The 23,223-nt window shown below is 46.3% G+C and overlaps 1 protein-coding gene across 1 annotated transcript in view; it reads left to right on the top strand.

The window, feature by feature from the left end:
- The window catches only part of rerg (RAS-like, estrogen-regulated, growth inhibitor), a 28,522-nt gene extending 9,770 nt beyond the window's left edge, over nt 1-18,752 (top strand). The window contains exons 3-5 of the mRNA XM_052118233.1: nt 11,307-11,363; nt 13,487-13,560; nt 15,858-18,752. Of these exons, the coding sequence (XP_051974193.1) occupies nt 11,307-11,363; nt 13,487-13,560; nt 15,858-16,277 (551 nt within the window). The 3' untranslated portion in view covers nt 16,278-18,752. The remainder of the gene's footprint in view (nt 1-11,306; nt 11,364-13,486; nt 13,561-15,857) is intronic.
- Nucleotides 18,753-23,223: the final 4,471 nt, after the last annotated feature.

The raw sequence follows: 23,223 nt of genomic DNA, 5'->3' as shown, positions 1-23,223 counted from the left end.
CTTGCCACTTGGCGTAATATCCATCCATCCCTACCAAACCGGGGCGGGCTGCGGAGCGTCAGGGATCCGGATCAGTGTGCCCACCTCCATCACTGGCAGTGCCCGGCTTCCCCGCAGCTCAAACAGACCCAGGCTTCCCTACCGTGACCATCGCGGTCTCGTCAACCTGGGGTTCTCTAGTTTTCTGTATAGTTGGTCACAGATTGACACATTTGTGCAATTATTTGAATGACTGTTTCAAATAATTATATTACTCTCCAAATAAACACGCCCCTAAAACAAGCCATTGGTGACTTCACATGTCAGTCAGACCATCTCTGATAGTCAAACGTTTGGCAGTGTGAGACTAATATACTTTTACAATCTCCATTGAATTCAAAGTTACAAAAGAGAAAAGTCTTACATACTTTTATCAGGATTCTCATGAATGAACTTCACCAGCTCATCTGCATTCATTCTGGAAACACGTTACATGCACATCACACACAGTCACTGTTCATTGGCAGGTTTATGTGGGAAGGTCGGATCGCTCCGGGCTCTTGGCATTTCTGAGCCGTGTCTTTTACACTTTAACAAACGCGTGAAACTGGAGCCAGTGAAGCGTCCTACTTTGGGTGCTTAACAGTGCTCGAATGAATGCGGTCCATTCTTCCACTATTGTCGTATTGTTGTAAAGGACCAGACACACACACACGCACGCACACACACACACACACACACACACACACGCATGCACGCACACTCACTCACACACTCACACACACACACGCACACACACACACGCATGCACGCACACTCACTCACACACTCACACACACACGCACACACACACACGCATGCACGCACACTCACTCACTCACTCACACACACACGCACGCACACACACACACACACCATCACACACACACACACACACGCACACACGCACACTCACTCACACACACACACATGCACGCACACTCACTCACTACACTCACTCACTCACACACACACACGCACACTCACACACACACACGCACACGCACACTCACTCACACACTCACACGCACACTCACTCACACACACTCACACTCACACGCACACTCACTCACACACACTAACTCACACACACTCACTCACACACACACACACACACACTCACTCACACACACTAACTCACACGCACACTCACTCACACACACACACGCACACACACACACACACACAAACACGCACGCACACACATAGTACCATCACAAACAGACATTGTTCGCCACAATTATGGGGGTTTTCCACTGCACGGGACAGCTGTACTCGACTCGACTCTGCAGATCAATGATTGGTCAGAGAGAATCGTCACTACCAGCGGCACTGGGTTTGTAACACGGGACATCAACCCGCTAGTTTTAAAGTTAGCAACAGCGATAACAGTATAATTTGTTCACGTGACTTTCCAATTGTAAAAAGAAATGGCTGTGCGCAAAACCACGATACGAATAAACGAGGTGCAGATGTTCCACTCGTTAGCAACAAATGAAACGGCAGGAAACGAAAAAGTCTCCAGGAAGTGTCTCAGCTGTTGGCCGCACGCGGCTACCACAGGACCTCCCAACAGTGTAGGGAAAAGTTAAAAACACTTAAAAGTGACGACAGAACCATCAAGGACCACAACAGCCGGAGTGGTTCAAACAGAAGAAAGTGGAAGTGGTCCGACCAAATGGACGATATCTAGACCGGCGAGCAATGGGAGGGAGAGTGCGCTGGACTGGCATTGGTGAAGTCCGCGATGGAGGATGGTACGTTTTGTTACATTAACTCTATATTCTGCTTGAAAGCGTCACTTTCTTTAGTTGACCAGCTACTGGAAAGCTTCTAAAACAACAACTGCTTTATGCAGCACAATGAGCTAGCAGCTAACAGCTAGCGCACGTGCTATTGTTTATGGTCAGTAATGTTTGTGTCATGTTTAAGATGATGTCACGGCAGTAGAGGCGGCGCAACTATGACGATCAGCCTATAATCCCGCCCACGTTGAGGCGGCACTAAACTGCAGTGGAAATGCAAGCTCAGAAAAGTAAAACGAGTCGAGTCGAACCATAACGTGCCGTGGAAAAGTGCCATCATTGTGTCCCAATACCAAGGCATCAAGGAGGCAAAAGCAGCCTACAGGCAGAAGATTGAAGGACACTTCAGTAACGGAGACCCACGACGAGTATGGGAAGGTATCCAGCACCTCACAAACTATAAAGGCAGTAAAGACCCAACCACCACCAGCAACAGCGACTCACTACCTGTTTACCACTGCCCTGTCGAAAGCATACTGACTTACGGCATCCGGGTGTGGTATGCTGGAGAAAAAAGCTCTGCAGGGAGTCATCAACTCAGGGCTGAGGACATTTACAAAACCAGATGTTTATGTCAGGCCAGAAACATAATAAAGGACTCTTCGTACCCCGGCAAACACCTCTTCACTCTGCTGCCATCTGGAAGGCGCTATCGGTCTCTTACGACACGCACCTCCAGACTCCTGAACAGTTTTGATCCGAGCGCCATTAAAGAATTGGAATATTTAGTAAAGAGTCTACACTATAAGTTACAGGGCTGCGTTTTATTGAATGACTATTCATATTTGTATATATTTATATGCCCTTTTGTATGTATGTTCTATTGTGATCTCAAACTCATTCGTACAAGAGATACTCTGTGAGTGTTAGAGCCATTAGACAGCACTAATCGATCACTGAATCAGATCTGCCCCGTGTTCAGACCCTCAAGCATTAATTGATCAATTAATCAGTTCAGACTGATTGTCATGAGGTTTCCATGTCAACGGCATGCTGGGATTAATACAGACTTTCCATTCGGTGGTTGTGATGAAGAGCAGGGCAGAGACGGACATAAGGAGAGCTTGTGGGAAAACAGACAAACTGAAGAAATCTATCCCAAATGGATCTGTTGAGGGACTTTTAAGCTACACGTATACAAGCATGTCTGCTGTGTGCATTTGCCATTCCTTTTAGGATTTGTAACTAATATCACCTAATAAACATGCAACAAAATAAATCAATATTCTTAACTGCATAGAGAGTTAGAGGATGCTCCCTTGCTCCCTATTTAGTGCATGACTTAACCTCCAGTGTGCTGTCTGTCTGCACTGGTCTCAGAACAGTTATAGGAGAGCTATAGGATGCTCCCTTGCTCCCTATTTAGTGAATGACTTAACCTCCAGTGTGCCGTCTGTCTGCACTGGTCTCAGAACAGTTATAGGAGAGCTACAGGATGCTCCCTTGCTCCCTATTTAGTGCATGACTTAACCTCCAGTGTGCCGTCTGTCTGCACTGGTCTCAGAACAGTTATAGAGAGCTATAGGATGTTCCCTTGCTCCCTATTTAGTGCATGACTTAACCTCCAGTGTGCCGTCTGTCTGCACTGGTCTCAGAACAGTTATAGAGAGCTATAGGATGCTCCCTTGCTCCCTATTTAGTGAACGACTTAACCTCCAGTTTGATGTCTGGCTGCACTGATCTCAGAACAGTTTGAAATGCACCTAATTTTCTCTTTTGTTTGAGCGTCCTGCGTCACTCGATACAACCGCTCTTTAATTAACACAAATTAGGAAATATGAAAGTGCGATGTTCGGCTGGAGTCCTTGACCATCAATAACTTTCATTTGGTCGAGGGATTGCCTGAGGGTTTCATCTCTCTACTGCTCTAGAGGGAAATCCCTTTCGGGAAACCCCCTGAGGATGGGAGCGGTTGCAGCCTCGCCCTCCCTCGTGTCACCCTGATGTAGAGCTGACTCCGCCTCTCCTGACAAAGCATAGCACATTTCACATCTAGCAGCCCTTGTGCAGGACCCATCCACACGTATTCCCTTCAATCATTTTTTTAACGCCAATTAGTTCCCAGAATTAGTGGATAGGTGAGGCGGGAACGAACCACCGCCTTCACTGTATGCTTTATTTAATAATGAGGGTCAGTACAGGGTAGTGAATATCCTCATGCACACACTTCACCTTCACCCTTTTGGTTGTACACAAAGCCTCATGTTGAAGCGAGCATTGGTGGATCGTGATCTGATTACAACCGGTGTACACCAAGGCTTGGTGAGTACTCCCCTTGACACTTACCGGTATCTTATACGATCCGGCTCGATTGGGGGCAGCCCGTGGAGTGTCAGGGATCCGGACCAGTTCACAGCTCCCGGATTTGATCCCGGAAGTGGAGGCAAACGGGTGGACGTTCTCAAACTTCATGGAGCAGAAGAGCTGCCGAAATAGTTCTGGACTGCGGCCTACCCACTGCAGGATGGCCTTCTTCAAGTCGTCAAGCCAGGAGACTAGCCGCCGGCAATTGTTGAGCTGTGAGTTGGGCTGCCCCGGACAGCAAGGGAATGAGCCTGGCCATCCATTGGGCATGTGGCCAACCTCAGATATCGGCAGTCTCTTCCAAGAGGTCCAGGAAGGCTTCTGGATCATCTTACGCCCCCATCTTCAAGACATGGCGGGGACATGGGGGCTGCCAAGCCTGGGGTCACAGCCGGGGCTTTCTCCTGGCTGTGGAGGCTCCGGATCGCGTGCTGGTCCTCTGTTTAAGCTCGGAGAATCTTGTGAAAGCAGCAATCTTGGTTTGTCAAAGCTCAAGCAGGGCCTATTGGTGGGTATGGTGCAGGCCGGCAAGGGACTCCATAAGGCCTACTTCCTCCAATTCCAGGGTTTCTTCACGCAGGGAGGAAAGGAGACTACTTTCAGGTAGGATCTTTAATCACCAACTTAAAGGGGGCTTTTCAGCCAGAAATCTACTTTTCATAAACAGATTGTGTAACTCAATAAACACTATGGTTCAGCTTCACAATGTGGCTCAGGATGTGCATGTGTGGCACCAACTCTCTCTGCCCATTTGCCGCTGGCGTAGTCCCTTTTGTACCACTCTTCCCATGCTCACTGCAATTGGAAACAGGTGTTAATCATTATCTGGCTCAGGTGTATGCACACTTACTGCTTTCTCTCCGGACGGATGCTCGACCACGCCACCATTAAACTGTACCCAGCGTGCTGCTCACAGCGCAAGACACTGAAAAAAGCAGGTGTCCTTCTAGTGCATGCTTACGCAAACGAACAATTAAATAGCAAAGACGGTTTCAAGAACATGACTGCAGATCTGCATCTTCACCATGACAACATCAATCAGATATTTTGGGGGGGATTTTCATCCCTTTTTCTCCCAATTTGGATTGGCCAATTCCCAAGTCCTTGTGGTGGCATAGTGACTCGCCTCAATCCGGGTGGTGGAGGGCGAATCCCATTTGCCTCCACGTCTGAGACTGTCAATCCGCGCATCTTATCACATGACTTGTTGAGTGCATTACCATGGAGACATAGCGCATGTGGAGGCCCACGCCATCCGCCAAGGCAGCTACACAAAACTCACCACACGCCCCACCGAGGAGGTTACCCCATGTGACTCTACCCTCCCTAGCAACCGGGCCAATTTGGTTGCTAAGGAGACCTGGCTGGCGTCACTCAGTACACTCTGGGTTTGATTATGGGGTGTGTGTTTGTCTAATGTAGTAACACAACAGCAGATGCACTGCAGCCGTTGCTTTCGGAGCTTTTTTGATTGACACATTTGATGCAAACAAGAAAATTAGCATCTATTAACCTGCAGAACTCTGTGTTCAGAATAATTGCACTATTAAATCTATTACCTGCTCTTCCCTTTTTAAACTCTTGGATAAAAATAAAAGCTTTGACCTTTCTTATAATGGAGAACTGTTGGTCCAAAAATGGAATTGGAAAAGTCTGAAAACAGCACAAGAGCAAATGAATCTGTCTTCACATCACAGTCAGATACACAACATGTTTTATGGGGTTTAGATGAGGAGAGTTTGGTTTGGCGTTTCATACTTTCTTCATATTTGTCCTATAAAGATATAAATATATCAGGATGATAAAAGACAATCTGACAAACACAGTTTTCTTTCCTGTGTTGATGTATTTTTGATCAAACAGAAAGTTGGGGTGGGATATACTATGAAAGGGCTCGTCTTTATGTGTGCTTTTGCTACTTGCAAGGCAGTTTATTCCCAATATAATGATCCTTCTTGTACCGTATTGCTTAAAAATGAGAGGCAAATTCCCATTCTCGAGTGCTTCTGTTTGGGGAAACATTTGTACACACCCTGTTAGCAAGATTATATTTTCCTGTAAAAGAAAGATTGTACATGTTACATGTGAACTTCGGGTTCTTTAAAGATGTTCTCTTCTATTTAATGGCAAAGTGATTGTTCAAACTGTCAGTGTTAGAAACGGATCCTCACTCGAGTCTCGATAAATCAGTGCAACCGCCAAAACCGCACCATTACATTTCTGCATTCTGTTACGCCACATGAGACGACGAAACCAGAAGAGGGATCGTTTACAAAACACACACCAAGACAGAGATAGAGAGGTTATTTACTGATGTCACGTCTCATTGTTGTGTCGGACAGGAAGTTAATGGATCAGATGATAAATGGATGACTCTCACCTGCACACAAACTCCATCAGCTGATAGAAGACACACACTAGCATACTAATGTACTCAATACTGCACTGTATGTATACGGTCTACCATTTTTGCAAATAGTATGTGAAACTGATTGCATTTAGCCATGCTGATTGTTTCAAAGAGTACCTTGCTGCAATGCCGTCACATTCAGGTCGCCACCCACCCAGGATTTTCCAGGATCGCCCCGGTTTTCTGCCATCGACTCGTTCACATATATGAATCCTTGTTTATAAGCGCACTATGCAAGGAGGAGAATCAAACACATTCTCATGTGAATCATAAGAAAGTCTGATTCATTTTAGTGAGAATTTTCACTATGTTCGATTGCTCATGTCTTAAAAACACATAAAGGTGAGTTCTGGGTATCTGAGCGAGTATTGACGCTGACTATCACACCTGGAGTCGTGAGTTTGAATTCAGGGCGTGCTGAGTGACTCCAGCCAGGTCTCCTTAGCAACCAGATTGTCCCGGTTGCTAGGGAGGGTCTGGGTATCTCAGCGAGTATTGACGCTGACTATCACACCTGGAGTCGAGAGTTTGAATTCAGGGCGTGCTGAGTGACTCCAGCCAGGTCTCCTTAGCAACCAGATTGTCCCAGTTGCTAGGGAGGGTCTGGGTATCTCAGCGAGTATTGGCGCTGACTATCACACCTGGAGTCGAGAGTTTGAATTCAGGGCGTGCTGAGTGACTCCAGCCAGGTCTCCTTAGCAACCAGATTGTCCCGGTTGCTAGGGAGGGTCTGGGTATCTCAGTGAGTATTGATGCTGACTATCACACCTGGAGTCGAGAGTTTGAATTCAGAGCGTGATGAGTGACTCCAGCCAGGTCTCCTTAGCAACCACATTGTCCCGGTTGCTAGGGAGAGTCTGGGTATCTCAGTGAGTATTGATGCTGACTATCACACCTGGAGTCGTGAGTTTGAATTCAGAGCGTGATGAGTGACTCCAGCCAGGTCTCCTTAGCAACCAAACTGGCCCGGTTGCTAGGGAGGGTCTGGGTATCTCAGCAAGTATTGACGCTGACTATCACACCTGGAGTCGAGAGTTTGAATTCAGGGCAGGCTGAGTGACTCTAGCCAGGTCTCCTTAGCAACCACATTGTCCCGGTTGCTAGGGAGAGTCTGGGTATCTCAGTGAGTATTGACACTGACTATCACACCTGGAGTCGTGAGTTTGAATTCAGAGCGTGATGAGTGACTCCAGCCAGGTCTCCTTAGCAACCAAACTGGCCTGGTTGCTAGGGAGTTTCTGGGTATCTCAGCGAGTATTGACGCTGACTATCACACCTGGAGTCATGAGTTTGAATCCAGGGTGTGCTGAGTGACTCCAGCCAGGTCTCCTTAGCAACCAAATTGTCCCAGTTGCTAGGGAGGGTAGAGTCACATGGGGTAACCTCCTCGTGGTCGCTATAATGTGGTTCTCGCTCTCGGTGGGGCGTGTGGCGAGTTGTGCGTAGATGCCGCGGAGAATAGCGTGAAGCCTCCACACGTGCTACGTCTCCACGGTAACGCGCTCAACAAGTCACGTGATGAGATGTGCAGATTGACGGTCTCAGACGCGGAGGCAACTGAAATTCGTCCTCCGACACCCGGATTGAGGCGAGGCACTACACCACCACGAGGACTCAGAGCGCATTGGGAATTGGGCGTTACAAACTGGGGAGAGTAGTTTTTTTCAGGTAACCCTATGACCTCATCACATTGCATGTTTATTTGTTGTATTTTTATTCAATGTTGTAGATGATGAACATTATGAGGTCATATGACAACTGTGTAGCATACTACAATTTGAAATGTTTAGCGTGTAATATTCCCTACTGTTTCACATACGATTTCTAAAAAACAGTAGTCTGCAGTATGCATTAAATAGAAAGCTAGCACTCACTAACCCATTAATCACTCATTAATCAGCACAGCGGTCAGGGGCTGTTTATGGTCTAAGACAGAGTTTTGTCTGTGCTTGAGTCGATCAGATGCTGGATAACACTGTTATAATGCTCAGATTCCTGCGCAAGTGAAACCAGATGCAAACGGAGATTATTTACATAACAGATCAACAGCAGAGGAAGTGAAACATCTCAACATGTGAAACAGTTTCATCCGTCATCGGCCCTTTAAAGGAATTGTTCACCCAAAAAATAACAACTTCTGATTATGAACTCACTCTCATGTCGTTCCAAACCTAAATGTCTTTACATTTGAATATAAACATCATCATGCATCTAATGCCACACAACAACAGTTCATAATAATAATGAACATAAAATCACCATAAATATATCACAAAAGCAGTCCATATGACTCATTAGTGACTTTACAAATCTTTAAATTACACCGTAATGTGACTGAAATCTGCGGAGACTGAGAATCAGAATCGAGACGAATGATTATCAGTCACGTGAAATGAGAAGTGCCGTTTAATGGCGATAACACACCTGATAACATTAGTGTCTCATAACACTCTTACTATGAAGCTGTGCACCTTTCTTTACTATCATGACCTGAATCAATACATAAATACATTATTGTGACGTTATTAGTAGCATTGTTAATTACATGATATGCAAATTAATCAGTTAACTATAAATATTTCTTGAGAATTCTTTTTTTTTGTCAAAATATTAATAACTAGAAAATCGGTGGCGTTTGTAAGTTTAGAAGCTGTAGTTTATAATGCATGTAGATATTATGACCAAAACTGAACAAGTGCTTTAAAATCTGCAGATAAATCAGAATCCATATTTATAATTTATTAAAAAGTTCCACTTTACGTACATATTATTGCATTCGGTAAAAACATCAGACTGATCAAATATTCATGTGTCATATGTTGTTGGAAAGATCTTAAAGAGTAAAATACAAACAGATTATTTGTTTTACTCACAGATAAAAATATAGTGAGTAACAGCTAAATATATCCATCCATCCATCCATCTTCAACCGCTTATCCAAAGTCGGGTCGCGGGGGCAGCTGCTCCAGCAGGGGGTGCCAAACTTCCCTATCCCGAGCCACATTAACCAGCTCTGACTGGGGGACCCCGAGGCGTTCCCAGACCAGTGTGGAGATGTAATCTCTCCACCTAATCCTGGGTCTTCCCCGAGGCCTCCTCCCAGCTGGACGTGCCTGAAACACCTCCCTAGGGAGGCGGCCAGGGGGCATCCTTACCAGATGCCCAAACCACCTCAACTGACTCCTTTCGACGCAAAGGAGCAGCGGCTCTACTCAGAGCTCCTCACGGATGACTGAGCTCCTCACCCTATCTCTAAGGGAGAAGCCCGCCACCCTTCTGAGGAACCCCATTTCGGCCGCTTGTACTCGCGACCTAGTTCTTTCGGTCATGACCCAGCCTTCATGACCATAGGTGAGGGTAGGAACGAAAACTGACCGGTAGATCGAGAGCTTTGCCTTTCGGCTCAGATCTCTTTTTGTGACAACGGTGCGATAAAGCGAGTGCAATACCGCCCCCGCTGCCCCGATTCTCCGGCCAACCTCCCGCTCCATTGTCCCCTCACTCGTGAACAAGACCCCGAGGTACTTGAACTCCTTCACTTGGGGCAATACCTCCTTCCCTACCTGGAGTACGCACTCCATCGGTTTCCTGCTGAGAACCATGGCCTCAGATTTAGAGGTGCTAATCCTCATCCCAGCTGCTTCACACTCGACTGCCAAGCGATCCAGTGAGAGCTGAAGGTCACGGACCGATGATGACATGAAGACAACATCATCTGCAAAAAGCAGCGATGAGATCCCCAGCCCACCGAACCGCACACCTTCCCCACCCCGACTACGCCTCTATATCCTGTCCATGAATATCACAAACTAAACAGCTAAATATATGTCTTTAACTATTATGTTGGTGTTGCTCATATGACGCGTTTTCCCTTATAACTTCACAAAACATAAACTGAACATAAACTATCACACATCATTATTTAGAGTCAGTGATTATCTTTCAATCGAGTCCACACACAAGATAATCAGATGTATAGATCATTAGATAATCCACATGAAGCACAATGTTACATATGGCCACCAGGAGATGGCGCCAAATACACGACACACACTCAATGATGACTCAAATGACACAGAATGAAACTCATTCTGTGAAATCTCATGACTAAAATCATGTCTGCATGCTATGCAAACCTTTAGTCATTGTTGTGTTTGCATGTGTAATTAGTTCTTATGTACAATTATTATCTTTTATTTGTTTGGAGATGTTTTTGGACACTATGATACATTATATTTGTAATGTTGGAACTTTTGATCGCTTTGTCGTATCAACACTAAATATTACTCTGATACAGTCGACATGATTGGGAACAAAACAAAAGCAGTTTTTCTGAGCCACCTTATTTACACTCAGAGATATATAATGTCAAATCTGAAAAAAAGTTAATTTTTGGCTAATTGTTTTTTTTTGCAGTTTCTTAGACATTAGGTTCGGAGATGCTCAGAATGTAACATAATCTATATCATTTAAAATTTGACAAGTTTTCTTAGAAACTAAGAAAGGCTAGAGGACACTTTAACATAATAAAATCCTGTTTGTGCAACTGTGATCAAAGCAGTTGAAATTTGACACCAAAACAGCCGTGTCCACGGCATCCACATGATCAGTTGTCCGGTTTGGTCATCTTCTCTACATGTGATGGGACCCCTATTATTGCTGCTTGTGGCTATATTCCATATATTTTGTTTTGGGTTTGACAACATGACAATTCACTCTCTCCACCTGTCTGTCTGTCTGTCTGTCTGTCTCTCTCTCTCTCTCTTCAGCTCTTGTGGTGCGATTCCTGACCAAGCGCTTCATATGGGAGTATGACCCCACACTCGGTGAGACACACACTCATGATTTTAATACTGCTGGATCTTTATTCCACACACACACACACTTTCTCTCTCTCTCTCTCTCTCTCACACACACACACACACACTCAAATCTGAGGAAACTTCACAGAACAATCTTCACAACATCAGACTAGGTTTTTTTGAGGATATATTTTTCACTTGAGAGCATAGGCACTACTAGATCCTATGTAAGATTGCTTTAGCCCTCATAAAAGTCATCTTAGACCCCCTAAAAATGTAAAAAAAAAAAAAAGCAAGCGTTTTAAAAAGCACTTGTTTGAAGTACGAGACTGGTTTGGCAGCTTTTCCCTCCTGTAAAGACTGATTGAAGCAAGAGCCAATAGCATTGGAGGACGGTCTGTGAAGGAGCATATCATTGGTTTGATCCACTGAATGAACACGCCCCTTTTCCTCCGCGAATGTAGGAGGATTAGCGTGGAAGGATGTCGATCATTAATTTTGGTAATCTCGTTTAACAAGGAGTTAAACGGGCAAGATGAATTAAGAGTAAAAGTGACTAATGACATTACAATGACATCAGGACGTAAATTAAAACGTATGACGTTTTTGTCTTTTGTTGCATACCTTGATGGTCACGCACAGCAGTTTGATTTGTTGCCATTTGCAGTAAAATGCTGATGGTTAAACACCCTGCAGAAGTCTGAACACTGGTAAAAATACAAAATAATTATCCTCGTTTCGGTCGTGGATGAGGTGATTTATCAGTGGTTTAATGACATAGACTACGTCTAAATTAATCCGGAAACATTTCAAAACGCTCTCCGTCCACACTAACGTTTTCAAGCGTTTCCAAAAGTTGCTCGTCCGCACCGAAACGGATGAAAACGCTTAAATCATGTTACTGCGCATGCGTGAAATCCCCGCTGCATGTACGGTCTGAAACGCGATTGTCCTCGTGTTCCGTCGCCGGACACCAGTTCCGAGTAAACTTCACGTCGCATTTAAAGGAATGCAATGTGAAGGTTGTACAAAGTGAAATTTATCTTAAAACAACGCTATCAAAGTGAGAATCAGACACAACAGCGCCGATATAACACAGGCCGCCATCTTGATTGTTTTGGTTGGATAGATCACATGACGAAAAACACGTCATCGTTTTCCAAAGCGTCCGTTACCACAGTCCACACTACAACGCCAAAACGACGTTTTCAAATGTATCCACTTTGGAGTGCGTTTTCAAACGAAAATATAATAGTGTGGACTAGGCCTTAAAAAGACATAAAAGACAACAAAAATGAAGATTCTGCGCATTAGGTAAGGCACTGTATACCGAGTGTGCTCCTTTAAGTGGGACGGCCTTTGTAGGACAAACGGAACGTAACATGGTTGCTATGACAGCACGCCACTCTTTAACATCGCGAGCACTTCGAGTGAGAAGAGAAAGCACGAGTTATATTTTAGGAGAGTTATAATGATGTAAAGAGAAAAGATTTTACAGGTGTACTTTTAGTCTATAATACTTTATTTTAATTATATATTACTATAATTATACACCGGTTTACTGAGGTACTTCAGCATGGGAATTAACATTACTTGCATTGATCACCCGGATTAAATTCAATTAGATTATGCATAGCCTATAGCGCAGCCAAAACACAATGTCCACGCATGTGTACAGAGGGTCGCATGAGGTCAAATTAATCACAAGCGCAAATTAGATTTGAGTACTTCAGCGGAGGCGAAGCTCATCAGTGAATATCAACGTAAACAAACCTATTGTATAACTTTAGAAGACTCATATGGACTACTTTTGATGATGCTTTTATGGTATTTTTATAATGTTTTGTCCTTTCGGAGCTTAGACAGTCATGGTCACTATGAGCTGTCATTATATGGAAAAGAGCTACACGAAGATTTCAGAAAGTGATTTTAAGTGTGAACTGTTCCTTTAATGGTTCGAGAGGTTGCACCCTTCTTATGTTGACATGAGCGGTGGAATAATTTATTTTAAAGAGACAGAGGGACATTTACTGTCATGAAAACTTTTATGACAGTTAATGACCTACAGAGGTCAAAGTGGAGCGGCACACCTGTGTCACTAATCACACCTGAGAGCTGCTGATAAACCTTAGTGTGTGTTTTCACAGAGTCCACGTATCGACATCAAGCTAATATTGACGATGAAACAGTCAGCATGGAGATTCTAGACACGGCTGGACAGGTAACACAACACAAACAGCTTCACTTCAGTCACAGCTAAAAATACACAAATTAAGATTTTTAGAAGAAAATTTCAGCTCTGTAGCTCCATATAATGCAAGTGAATGGTGACTAGAATTTTAAAGCTCCAAAAAGCACATAAATGCAGCATAAAAGTAATCCATAAGACTCCAGTGGTTTAATCCATGTCTTCAGAATGGTATATGATAGATGTGGGTGAGAAACAGATCAATATTTAAGTCCTTTGTTACTGTAAATTCTCCTGTCTGCCCAGTTGGTGGCGATATGCACGAAGAATTTGAATAGCTAAAAAGAAACCAAGAATAATGTGAAAGCAAAAGTGGAGATTTATAGTACAAAAGGACTTAAATATTGATCTGTTTCTCACACACACCTATCATATCTCTTCTGAAGACACGGATTAAACCACTGGAGTCTTATGGATTACTTTTATGCTGCATTTATGTGCTTTTTTGAGCTTCAAAGTTCTGGTCACCATTCACTTGCATTGTATGAACCAACAGAGCTGAAATATTCTACTAAAAATCTTCATTTGTGTTCTGCAGAAGAAAGAAAGTCACACACATGTGGAACAGCATGAGGGGGGGAGTACATTTTTGGGTGAACTATCCCTTTTCAGTCTCACTGCACTCTTCTGTCTGTGTTTTGGAATATATCAGCACAGCCGAGTTTCAGGGTTCTTGTTCTTTTTAGTGCGTTGGAAAAAATGCAAGTTAAACTAGATCGAGACTTTAGAGAAGAATTATAGAGGAAAGTGAGACTTTTTGTTGATGTCCGTCACTCATCTCACATCAGTTCTTGCAGAGACATTTTGCCTGATGTTGAAAGTTACTGTTGTACATGTGCAGTTATACTTTTTATTTATTTATTTATGTATTCCCCCACCATTCTCCCAATTTGGAACGCCCAATTCCCACTACTTAGTAGATCCTCGTGGTGGCGCGGTTACTCGCCTCAATCCGGGTGGCGGAGGATGAGTCTTAGTCGTCTCCGCTTCTGAGACCGTCAATCCGCGCATCTTATCATGTGACTCGTTGTGCATGACACCGCGGAGACTCACAGCATGTGGAGGCTCATGCTCCTCTCCACGATCCACACACAACTCACCACACACCCCATTGAGAGAACCACTAATCACCACCACGAGGAGGTTACCCCATGTGACTCTACCCTCCCTAGCAACCGGGACAATTTGGTTACCCCATGTGACTCTACCCTCCCTAGCAACCGGCCCAATTTGGTTACCCCATGTGACTCTACCCTCCCTAGCAACCGGCCCAATTTGGTTACCCCATGTGACTCTACCCTCCCTAGCAACCGGGACAATTTGGTTACCCCATGTGACTCTACCCTCCCTAGCAACCGGGCCAATTTGGTTACCCCATGTGACTCTACCCTCCCTAGCAACCGACCAATTTGGTTACCCCATGTGACTCTAGCCTCCCTAGCAACCGGCCCAATTTGGTTACCCCATGTGACTCCACCCTCCCTAGCAACCGGGTCAATTTGGTTACCCCATGTGACTCTACCCTCCCTAGCAACCGGCCCAATTTGGTTACCCCATGTGACTCTACCCTCCCTTGCAACGGGACAATTTGGTTACCCCATGTGACTCTACCCTCCCTAGCAACCGGGCCAATTTGGTTACCCCATGTGACTCTACCCTCCCTAGCAACCGGGTCAATTTGGTTACCCCATGTGACTCTACCCTCCCTAGCAACCGGCCCAATTTGGTTACCCCATGTGACTCTACCCTGCCTTGCAACCGGGACAATTTGGTTACCCCATGTGACTCTACCCTCCCTAGCAACCGGGCCAATTTGGTTACCCCATGTGACTCTACCCTCCCTAGCAACCGGGCCAATTTGGTTACCCCATGTGACTCTACCCTCCCTAGCAACCGGCCCAATTTGGTTACCCCATGTGACTCTACCCTCCCTAGCAACCGGGCCAATTTGGTTACCCTATGTGACTCTACCCTCCCTAGCAACCGGGACAATTTGGTTACCCTATGTGACTCTACCCTCCCTAGCAACCGGGACAATTTGGTTACCCCATGTGACTCTACCCTCCCTAGCAGTATGTAACATTAAATGGCCGAATGCTGATCAGTGTCTTCAGAATGTAAACATGAAATCAAAACACATGCTCCTGGTGTTTTTGTGTTGCATTCGTCAGCGCATGTTATTCTAAAGAAAGAAAATGTCTTAGTAATCTTTCCACTGAATGTAATAACTCCGGACATCAACCAGATCATGACATTCTCTTGTTCCTCAGGAGGATGTCCTGCAGAAGGAGGGTCACATGCGCTGGAGCGACGGCTTCATCCTGGTGTATGACATCACAGACCGCGGGAGCTTCGAGGATGTGGCTCCTCTCAAAGTTCTCCTGGACGAGGTGAAGAGACCCAAACACGTGCCGCTGGTGCTGCTGGGAAACAAGGCGGATCTGGAACACGGCCGTCAGGTCGCCACGGAGGAGGGCGAGAGGCTCGCGGCGGACATGGCCTGCGCGTTCTACGAGTGTTCGGCGTGCACGGATCAGGTGGGCACGGGTGGAGGCGTGGCCGAGGCGTTCTATGAGCTGTGTCGCGAGATTCGCCGTAGACGCGCCATACAGGGCAAAACTCGCCGCCGGAGCTCCACGACACACGTCAAACAAGCCATCAACAAGATGCTCACCAAGATCAGCAGCTAGAGGGCTTTGACAGCTGAGAAGTTCATTAGCGATCAATGAAATGTTTTTAAGGGGTCATATCAAATGTTCCTTCACAATCAGACAGGAAAAGATGTTTTAACAACTCGACGGTGATTTAAAGTAATATATATATGCAGAAGATAATGTGTCATTTGTCATGTTTACATTCTGCATTCATGGCGCTAATGCTAACGCTAATGCTAACATGCTATAGGCTATGTCATCATAATATGCATCAGTTACTATCGTTATTGCATGATCTGAAAATAATTCACGTATGATGATGAAACAGATTTTTAAGAAAGACACCGATTACATTAAGAAGGTGTTTAACAGACAAAGTGTTCCTGAAAGTTCGTGCTAGCAAGCTGTTTTGAGTGCCGATCACGTGGCGCAATTTTGTTTGGTCCAGATCATCTCCGATACAGTTCAAAGAAATGTTGATGTTTTTTCCAGGGGCTTTAAATAAAAAATGTCATGTGGTGTAACCATCCAGAGACCATAAAAGAAAATCAAAGTCTCGTTGAAAAACTCACGTTGGAGTGATCATATTTACGAGTTGAACGCACATGAACGGCACCACGATTACGAGCGGGAAACTCAGGATTTTGCAAGTACTCCCCCATCATTTATACCATGATCAATGTAAACATGGGTTAATGCTTCACACTACAACCCCCCAATGTTCAAGCCAAATCACACCCTTGGGTAGACCGATATATCGGTTTTACCGATTTAATCAGTGCCGATAGTTGCTTTCTGGAATTATCGGTAATATGCAGTAATTTCTGCCGATAGTTGCCGATATATATTTTTTTATTCCCCATTCATATCAATTTATATTTAATAATAATACAGGCTAGAGTCAGACCGATTAATCAGTGCTAATGGTTGCTTTGTGGTACAATCTTAATCTGCAGAAATCTCTGCCGATAGTTTTTTATTCCCCAATAATGTCTATTTATATTTAATAATAATAATAATAAACAGGCTAGAGGTAGATTAATTTTAAAAAATTTTCTCCCCAATTTGGAATGCCCAACTCCCCTCGTGGTGGCGGAGGACGAATCTCAGTTGCCTCCGTGTCTGAGACCGCCAATTCACGCATCTTATCACGTGACTTGTTGAACGTGTTACCATGGAGACGTAGCGCGTGTGGAGGCTTCATGCTATTCTCCGCGGCATCCACGCACAACTCACCACACGCCCCACCGAGAGCGAGAACCACATTATAGTGACCACAAGGAGGTTACCCCATGTGACTCTACCCTCCCTAGCAACCGTGCCAATTTGGTTACCCCATGTGACTCTACCCTCCCTAGCAACCGTGCCAATTTGGTTACCCCATGTGACTCTACCCTCCCTAGCAACCGTGCCAATTTGGTTACCCCATGTGACTCTACCCTCCCTAGCAACCGTGCCAATTTGGTTACCCCATGTGACTCTACCCTCCCTAGCAACCGGGCGAATTTGGTTGCTAAGGAGACCTGGCTGGAATCACTCAGCACACCCTGGATTCAAACTCACGACTCAAGGTGTGATAGTGTCAATACTCGCTGAGATACACAGAGCCCCGATTATTATTAGATTTAAAAAAAAATCTACTTTGGACAACCATATTTGCCAACGACCTTTGAACCACCAAACTGAAAAACACCTTCTTATTGGCCAGATTTTGTTCGAAATTACATCACACCCGTTTTCAATGAGATTTTGTTAGATGTATTGCCGCCTTCAAGAGTTAAATGTGGTGACGTGAGTAAAAGCTTGCACTGTTTGTGTGTGTAATAACGTTATTAACATTATAAATGGACCTCAGGGAAAGAAAGTAAAGAAAAACGATGATATGACCCTTTAAAGTTCTGACAGCAGCGTTACATAACCTGCACAGTGTGCCTCATGCTTCATTGTTTGGATGCAGGATGACGGTGTGTGTTCATATGGTCCTGCACTGTGTGTACTCTCAATGTGTTTCCATGGTTTGAGGCCTCGAGTTGTATATTTGTTCTCGCAGCTGTATGGAATGATTCTGTGAAATGTCAACAGTGATATCAGCGTCACAGATCTCTGCGCTGCAGTCGGTCCTCATTCAACACATGTTGACTTCAGAGAAACATTTCAAGCAGAAACATCGGCCGTCCAATAAACCGCTATCATCATTCATAATCATGCATTATAACATCAAACACAGATGCCTGATGCTGGAATGTCTGTCTGCGTTTGTCTGCGTGTTGTTACAGATGTTATCTCATGTAAGAACTCTCCTCTCATTGGCTCAGAGAATCTGAGGGCCGTCAGGGGCCAACACGGTCCCATTACTCGCCAACACCTGTAAACAAATGTATATTTCTCCCTGTATGACTAAAAGACTTCTATGTGTACAGTATATATGTTTCTGTACAGCGTGTGATACTGTAGAAGGTTTTCTGAGCACACCGACTCTGTGCAATAAAGAACGTGTGTGAATGATTATGAAAGAAGATCACTGCTGTTTGTGTTTGTCTCTGCCCCCCTGTCAATGAACAGACACACATTGAAACACGCTGGTTGTGTTGGAACAGCGCACTACTGTACCTCAGATGTGCAGTGTGTGTCAGGTGTAGTCTTGTGTGTGTCGTGATCAGATGGAGGATAATTACACACGTGTGTCTGAGAATAGAAGCAACACAAAACCACTAAACATCACTGTCCAAAACCAGCAGATCTCAGCTGACACACACACACACACACACACTCGCGCGCACACACACACACACTCACGCGCGCACACACACACACATGTTGTGTTTCCATGTTTTATGGGGACTTTCCATAGACATAATGGTTTTTATACTGTACAAACTTTATATTCTATCCCCTAAACCTAACCCTACCCCTAAACCTAACCCTCACAGAAAACTTTCTGCATTTTTACATTTTCAAAAAACATAATTTAGTATGATTTATAAGCTGTTTTCCTCATGGGGACCGACAAAATGTCCCCACAAGGTCAAAAATTTCGGGTTTTACTATCCTTATGGGGACATTTGGTCCCCACAAAGTGATAAATACACGCTCACACTCACACTCTCACTCTCACACACACACACACTCACACACACACACACACACACTCTCACACACACACTCTCACACACACTCACGCGCGCGCACACATACACACTCACACACACACACACACACACACACACTTACACACACACACTCACACACTGACGCGCACACACACACACACTCACACACTGACGCGCACACACACTCTCGCGCACACACACACACACTCTCACACTCACACACACTCACACACACTCACACGCACACACACTCTCACAGACACACACACACACTCAAACACACACACACACGCGCACACACACACACACACTCTCACACACACGCGCACACTCACACACACACACACACTCACGCGCACACACACACTCACACACTGACGCGCGCACACACACTCACGCCACACACACACACACTCTCACACTCACACACACACATACACACACTCACACACACACACACACACTCACAAACACACACACACATACACACTCACACACACACACCAACACACTCACACACTCACGCGCACACACACACACTCTCACACACACGCGCACACTCACAGAGACACACACACACTCACACACACTCTCACGCGCACACACACACTCACACACTGACGCGCGCACACACACACTCACGCGCACACACACACACACACACTCTCACACTCACACACACTCACACACACACACTCACACACACACACATATACACACACAACAACATCAACAACAACCGCCATTCGCCACTAAGTGGCGGTGACGTCACCACGACGCTTGTGCCAGGCTATGTGCACGTTAAGGCCACGTGAAGTGTCGAACGCCCGCTGGCAGGAGGTCACGGGACAGATTCAACCAGTGACATGGGTCGAATGACTGAGATGACTGGTTGATGCACCACCTGTGCCCCCTACTGTGCCAACTTGCTGTGCTTTAGCCACCCTGCGCTCTGCTCGTTGTTGTGAGCGTCGCTCCTCTGCCCTCCGTTGTTGTTGGAGGGCGACTGCCTCCAACTGGCCAGCAGCATCCTTCACAAGCCTCCTCCAAAGAGGCCGATCTTGACACTGCTGGTACCAGTCATCGGCAAGTCCACTCAGCTCCAGATCCTCCTGTACCACATCACTCCATCTCTTCTCCAGCCCATGCCGCGCCCGCTTAGCCCCCTCTATCCGGCCAAACAATAACTGTTTAGGCATGTGGTGGCCGGGCATGCAGGCTACATGACCCAGCCAACGCAACCTTGCCTGCCGGAGGAGCTCACCGATGGGACTTTGTCCACATCTTTCAAGGATTTGTGAGCTCCTCACACAATCCAGCCTGGTTAAACCCAGGATGGATCTTAGGCAGGCCAACCTAAATGTTTCTAGCCGGCGATGATGTTCCATTAGGGGGGTCCACGTTTCGCAAGCATAGAGAAGGGAGAGAATACTTGAAGCTTTGTGCGGAGCGACAAACCGGGTAGCTTCCACACAGCATTACGCAGCCAATGAAAAGATAATGCCGCTCGACTGATTCGGAGTGAGACCTCTGCTGTCAAACCGGAGCTGGTCATAAGCACACTTCCCAGGTATGGAAAACACTCCACTCTCTCCACAACTGCCCCATCACCAATTGGGAGCTGTGGGGGTGTAGTGTCCGTTGGTACATAATACCCAGGAAGGTGCTTAGTTTTGGTTGGGCTGATGGTCAGGCCCCATCTCTTAGTGGCAAGCTCCAGGTTCATCAGCAGCGCCTCCAACTCCTCCTCTGAGTGAGCAGCAATCACCAGATCATCAGCATACATAATGTGGTTGACCAATAGGGAGCCATCCCTTGACCGCACCCGGGCATCGATCAACCTCCCATTATATCTGTACCAGATGGAAATTCCTCCAGTATAGCCATCGAAGGCTTCACGAACCACATGGTCAAAATAGATATTAAATAATGTGGGGGCCAGAGGACATCCCTGTCGCACTCCAAGGTGAACAGGGAATGGCTCCGACTCCCGACCACGTAGTTTTACCCGGGCCCGCTCGCCATCATGAAGGTCCTTAATGATCGCGAGCAGCGGGTCTGGGACTCAGAAAGCACGAAGAACAACCCAGAGCCCAGGCCTACTGATGGTATCATAGGCCTTGACCAGGTCAATAAAGCAGAGATGTAGGTCTTGCTGGAATTCCCTACACCTCTGCTGTAGCAGACGGACAGAGAATATGGCATCTGTGCAAGACCGCCCCTTCCTGAAACCACACTGGGGCTCCGCAAGTCTCTCCTCAGCGTGCCTGGCAAGGCGATGTTGAATAATCCTTGCCAGGACCTTTCCTGGCACACTGAGGAGTGAGATGCCCCTATAGTTATTACAATCTGAGCGGTCCCCTTTTTAAAGAGAGGGACCACCAGGGCATCCTTCCAATCCTGCGGAACCCGCCCAGTGGTCCAGACTGTTGTTATGATGTCATGTAGGGCAGTCTGTGCACAAACACCACCCTCCCTCAGCATTTCACTGGGGAGATCATCTCTGCCCGGTGCCTTTCCTGGCCTCAGGCTCTGGATCGCCTTCAGTACTTCCTCCAAAGATGGCACCTCAGCCAGCCACCCACAAGGAGTGACTTCTTCCTTCAATATTTGTGGCACCGCAGCCCCAGCAGGGTCATCCCCACTTTGTCCCACAATGTTTTCCAGGCTCAGGGACTTCCCCTCCCCCAGGACCTCACAGAAATGCTCAGCAAATCTGTAAACCTGTTTCTGGGGGTCGGAGATTGATCACCATTCTTTCCCCTAATGATGGTAATAGGTGTGGCGCTGCAAGTAACTTTTTGATAGAATTAAAGAGCGATTTGTGATCGTGGGCCACTGAGGCAGACTCCATCTCCTCAGCAACCCGCGACCACCAACCATCCTTGCAGCGCCTCACGGCTCTCCGAACCTCCGAGCGAAGGCTGCGGTAATCCTCCTCATTCTCTGACGTGGGATGCTGTAGACGATGAGAGTGGGCCTGTCGCTTTTCTCAGCCAGCCTGAACACCTCCTCTGTCAGCCAGGGTTTCTGAGGAGGTCTGGACCGTGTGCCCAAAACTGCCATTGCAGTTACATGAGCCACAGCCCTAAACCTCGCCCATTTCCCTCGACATCCAGAGGAGTGGGGGACGATGCCAACTCCAGCTGCAAGCTGATGCTGAAATTCTCGCTTGCAACTTTCATCAGCTAGCCTAGACCAGGCCACTATGGGTTTGAAAGGGGCCCTGGGTTTACACCCACCACCGAGTGGAAGAATGGCAGGCGCATCTTACAGATGACAAGTCGATGGTCAGTGGGCAGATCAGCTCCACGGTAGGTCCTGGTGTCAAGGACATGGGCCCGCATCCGCTGTTCTGTCACTATGTAGTCCAGCAGATGTTCTTGCTTGGACCCGGCATGCATCCATGATGTTGTGTGGATGCGCCGATGACGGAACAGTGTGTTGGTAATTACAAGCCCATGGGCTGCACAAAAATCTAGCAGCCTCCCGCCGTTGTTATTGAGCTGATCAGGCCCATGTCTTCCAATCACTCCTGACCAGGTGCTAGCATCATGACCAACTCGGGCATTGAAATCACCCAACATGATGATTCTATCCCGAGGGGCCACTTTAGCCAACACCTGTGACAGGAGGTCATAGAAGGCATCTGACTCATCGGTCTTTCCCGCATCCCTCCACGGATGTTCGTCCTCGGTGGGGGCATAAATAACCACGACCACCACTCCTCGCCTCTGGTTGATGGGAAGGCGAACCCAAAGTAACCTGGGGCTCACAGCTTCCCACACCTCGCCGCCACGCTCCCACGCTGCCTTCATTCTCTTGTTCAGAAGAAGAGCCACTCCCTGTTGTTTGGCAGTCGCCTGCCCCGA

The sequence above is a fragment of the Xyrauchen texanus genome, chromosome 45, assembly GCF_025860055.1.
Source record: "Xyrauchen texanus isolate HMW12.3.18 chromosome 45, RBS_HiC_50CHRs, whole genome shotgun sequence".
Classification (NCBI taxonomy): domain Eukaryota; kingdom Metazoa; phylum Chordata; class Actinopteri; order Cypriniformes; family Catostomidae; genus Xyrauchen; species Xyrauchen texanus.
Note: the sequence above shows the minus strand (reverse complement) of the source record. Positions and strands in the feature narration are given on the sequence as shown.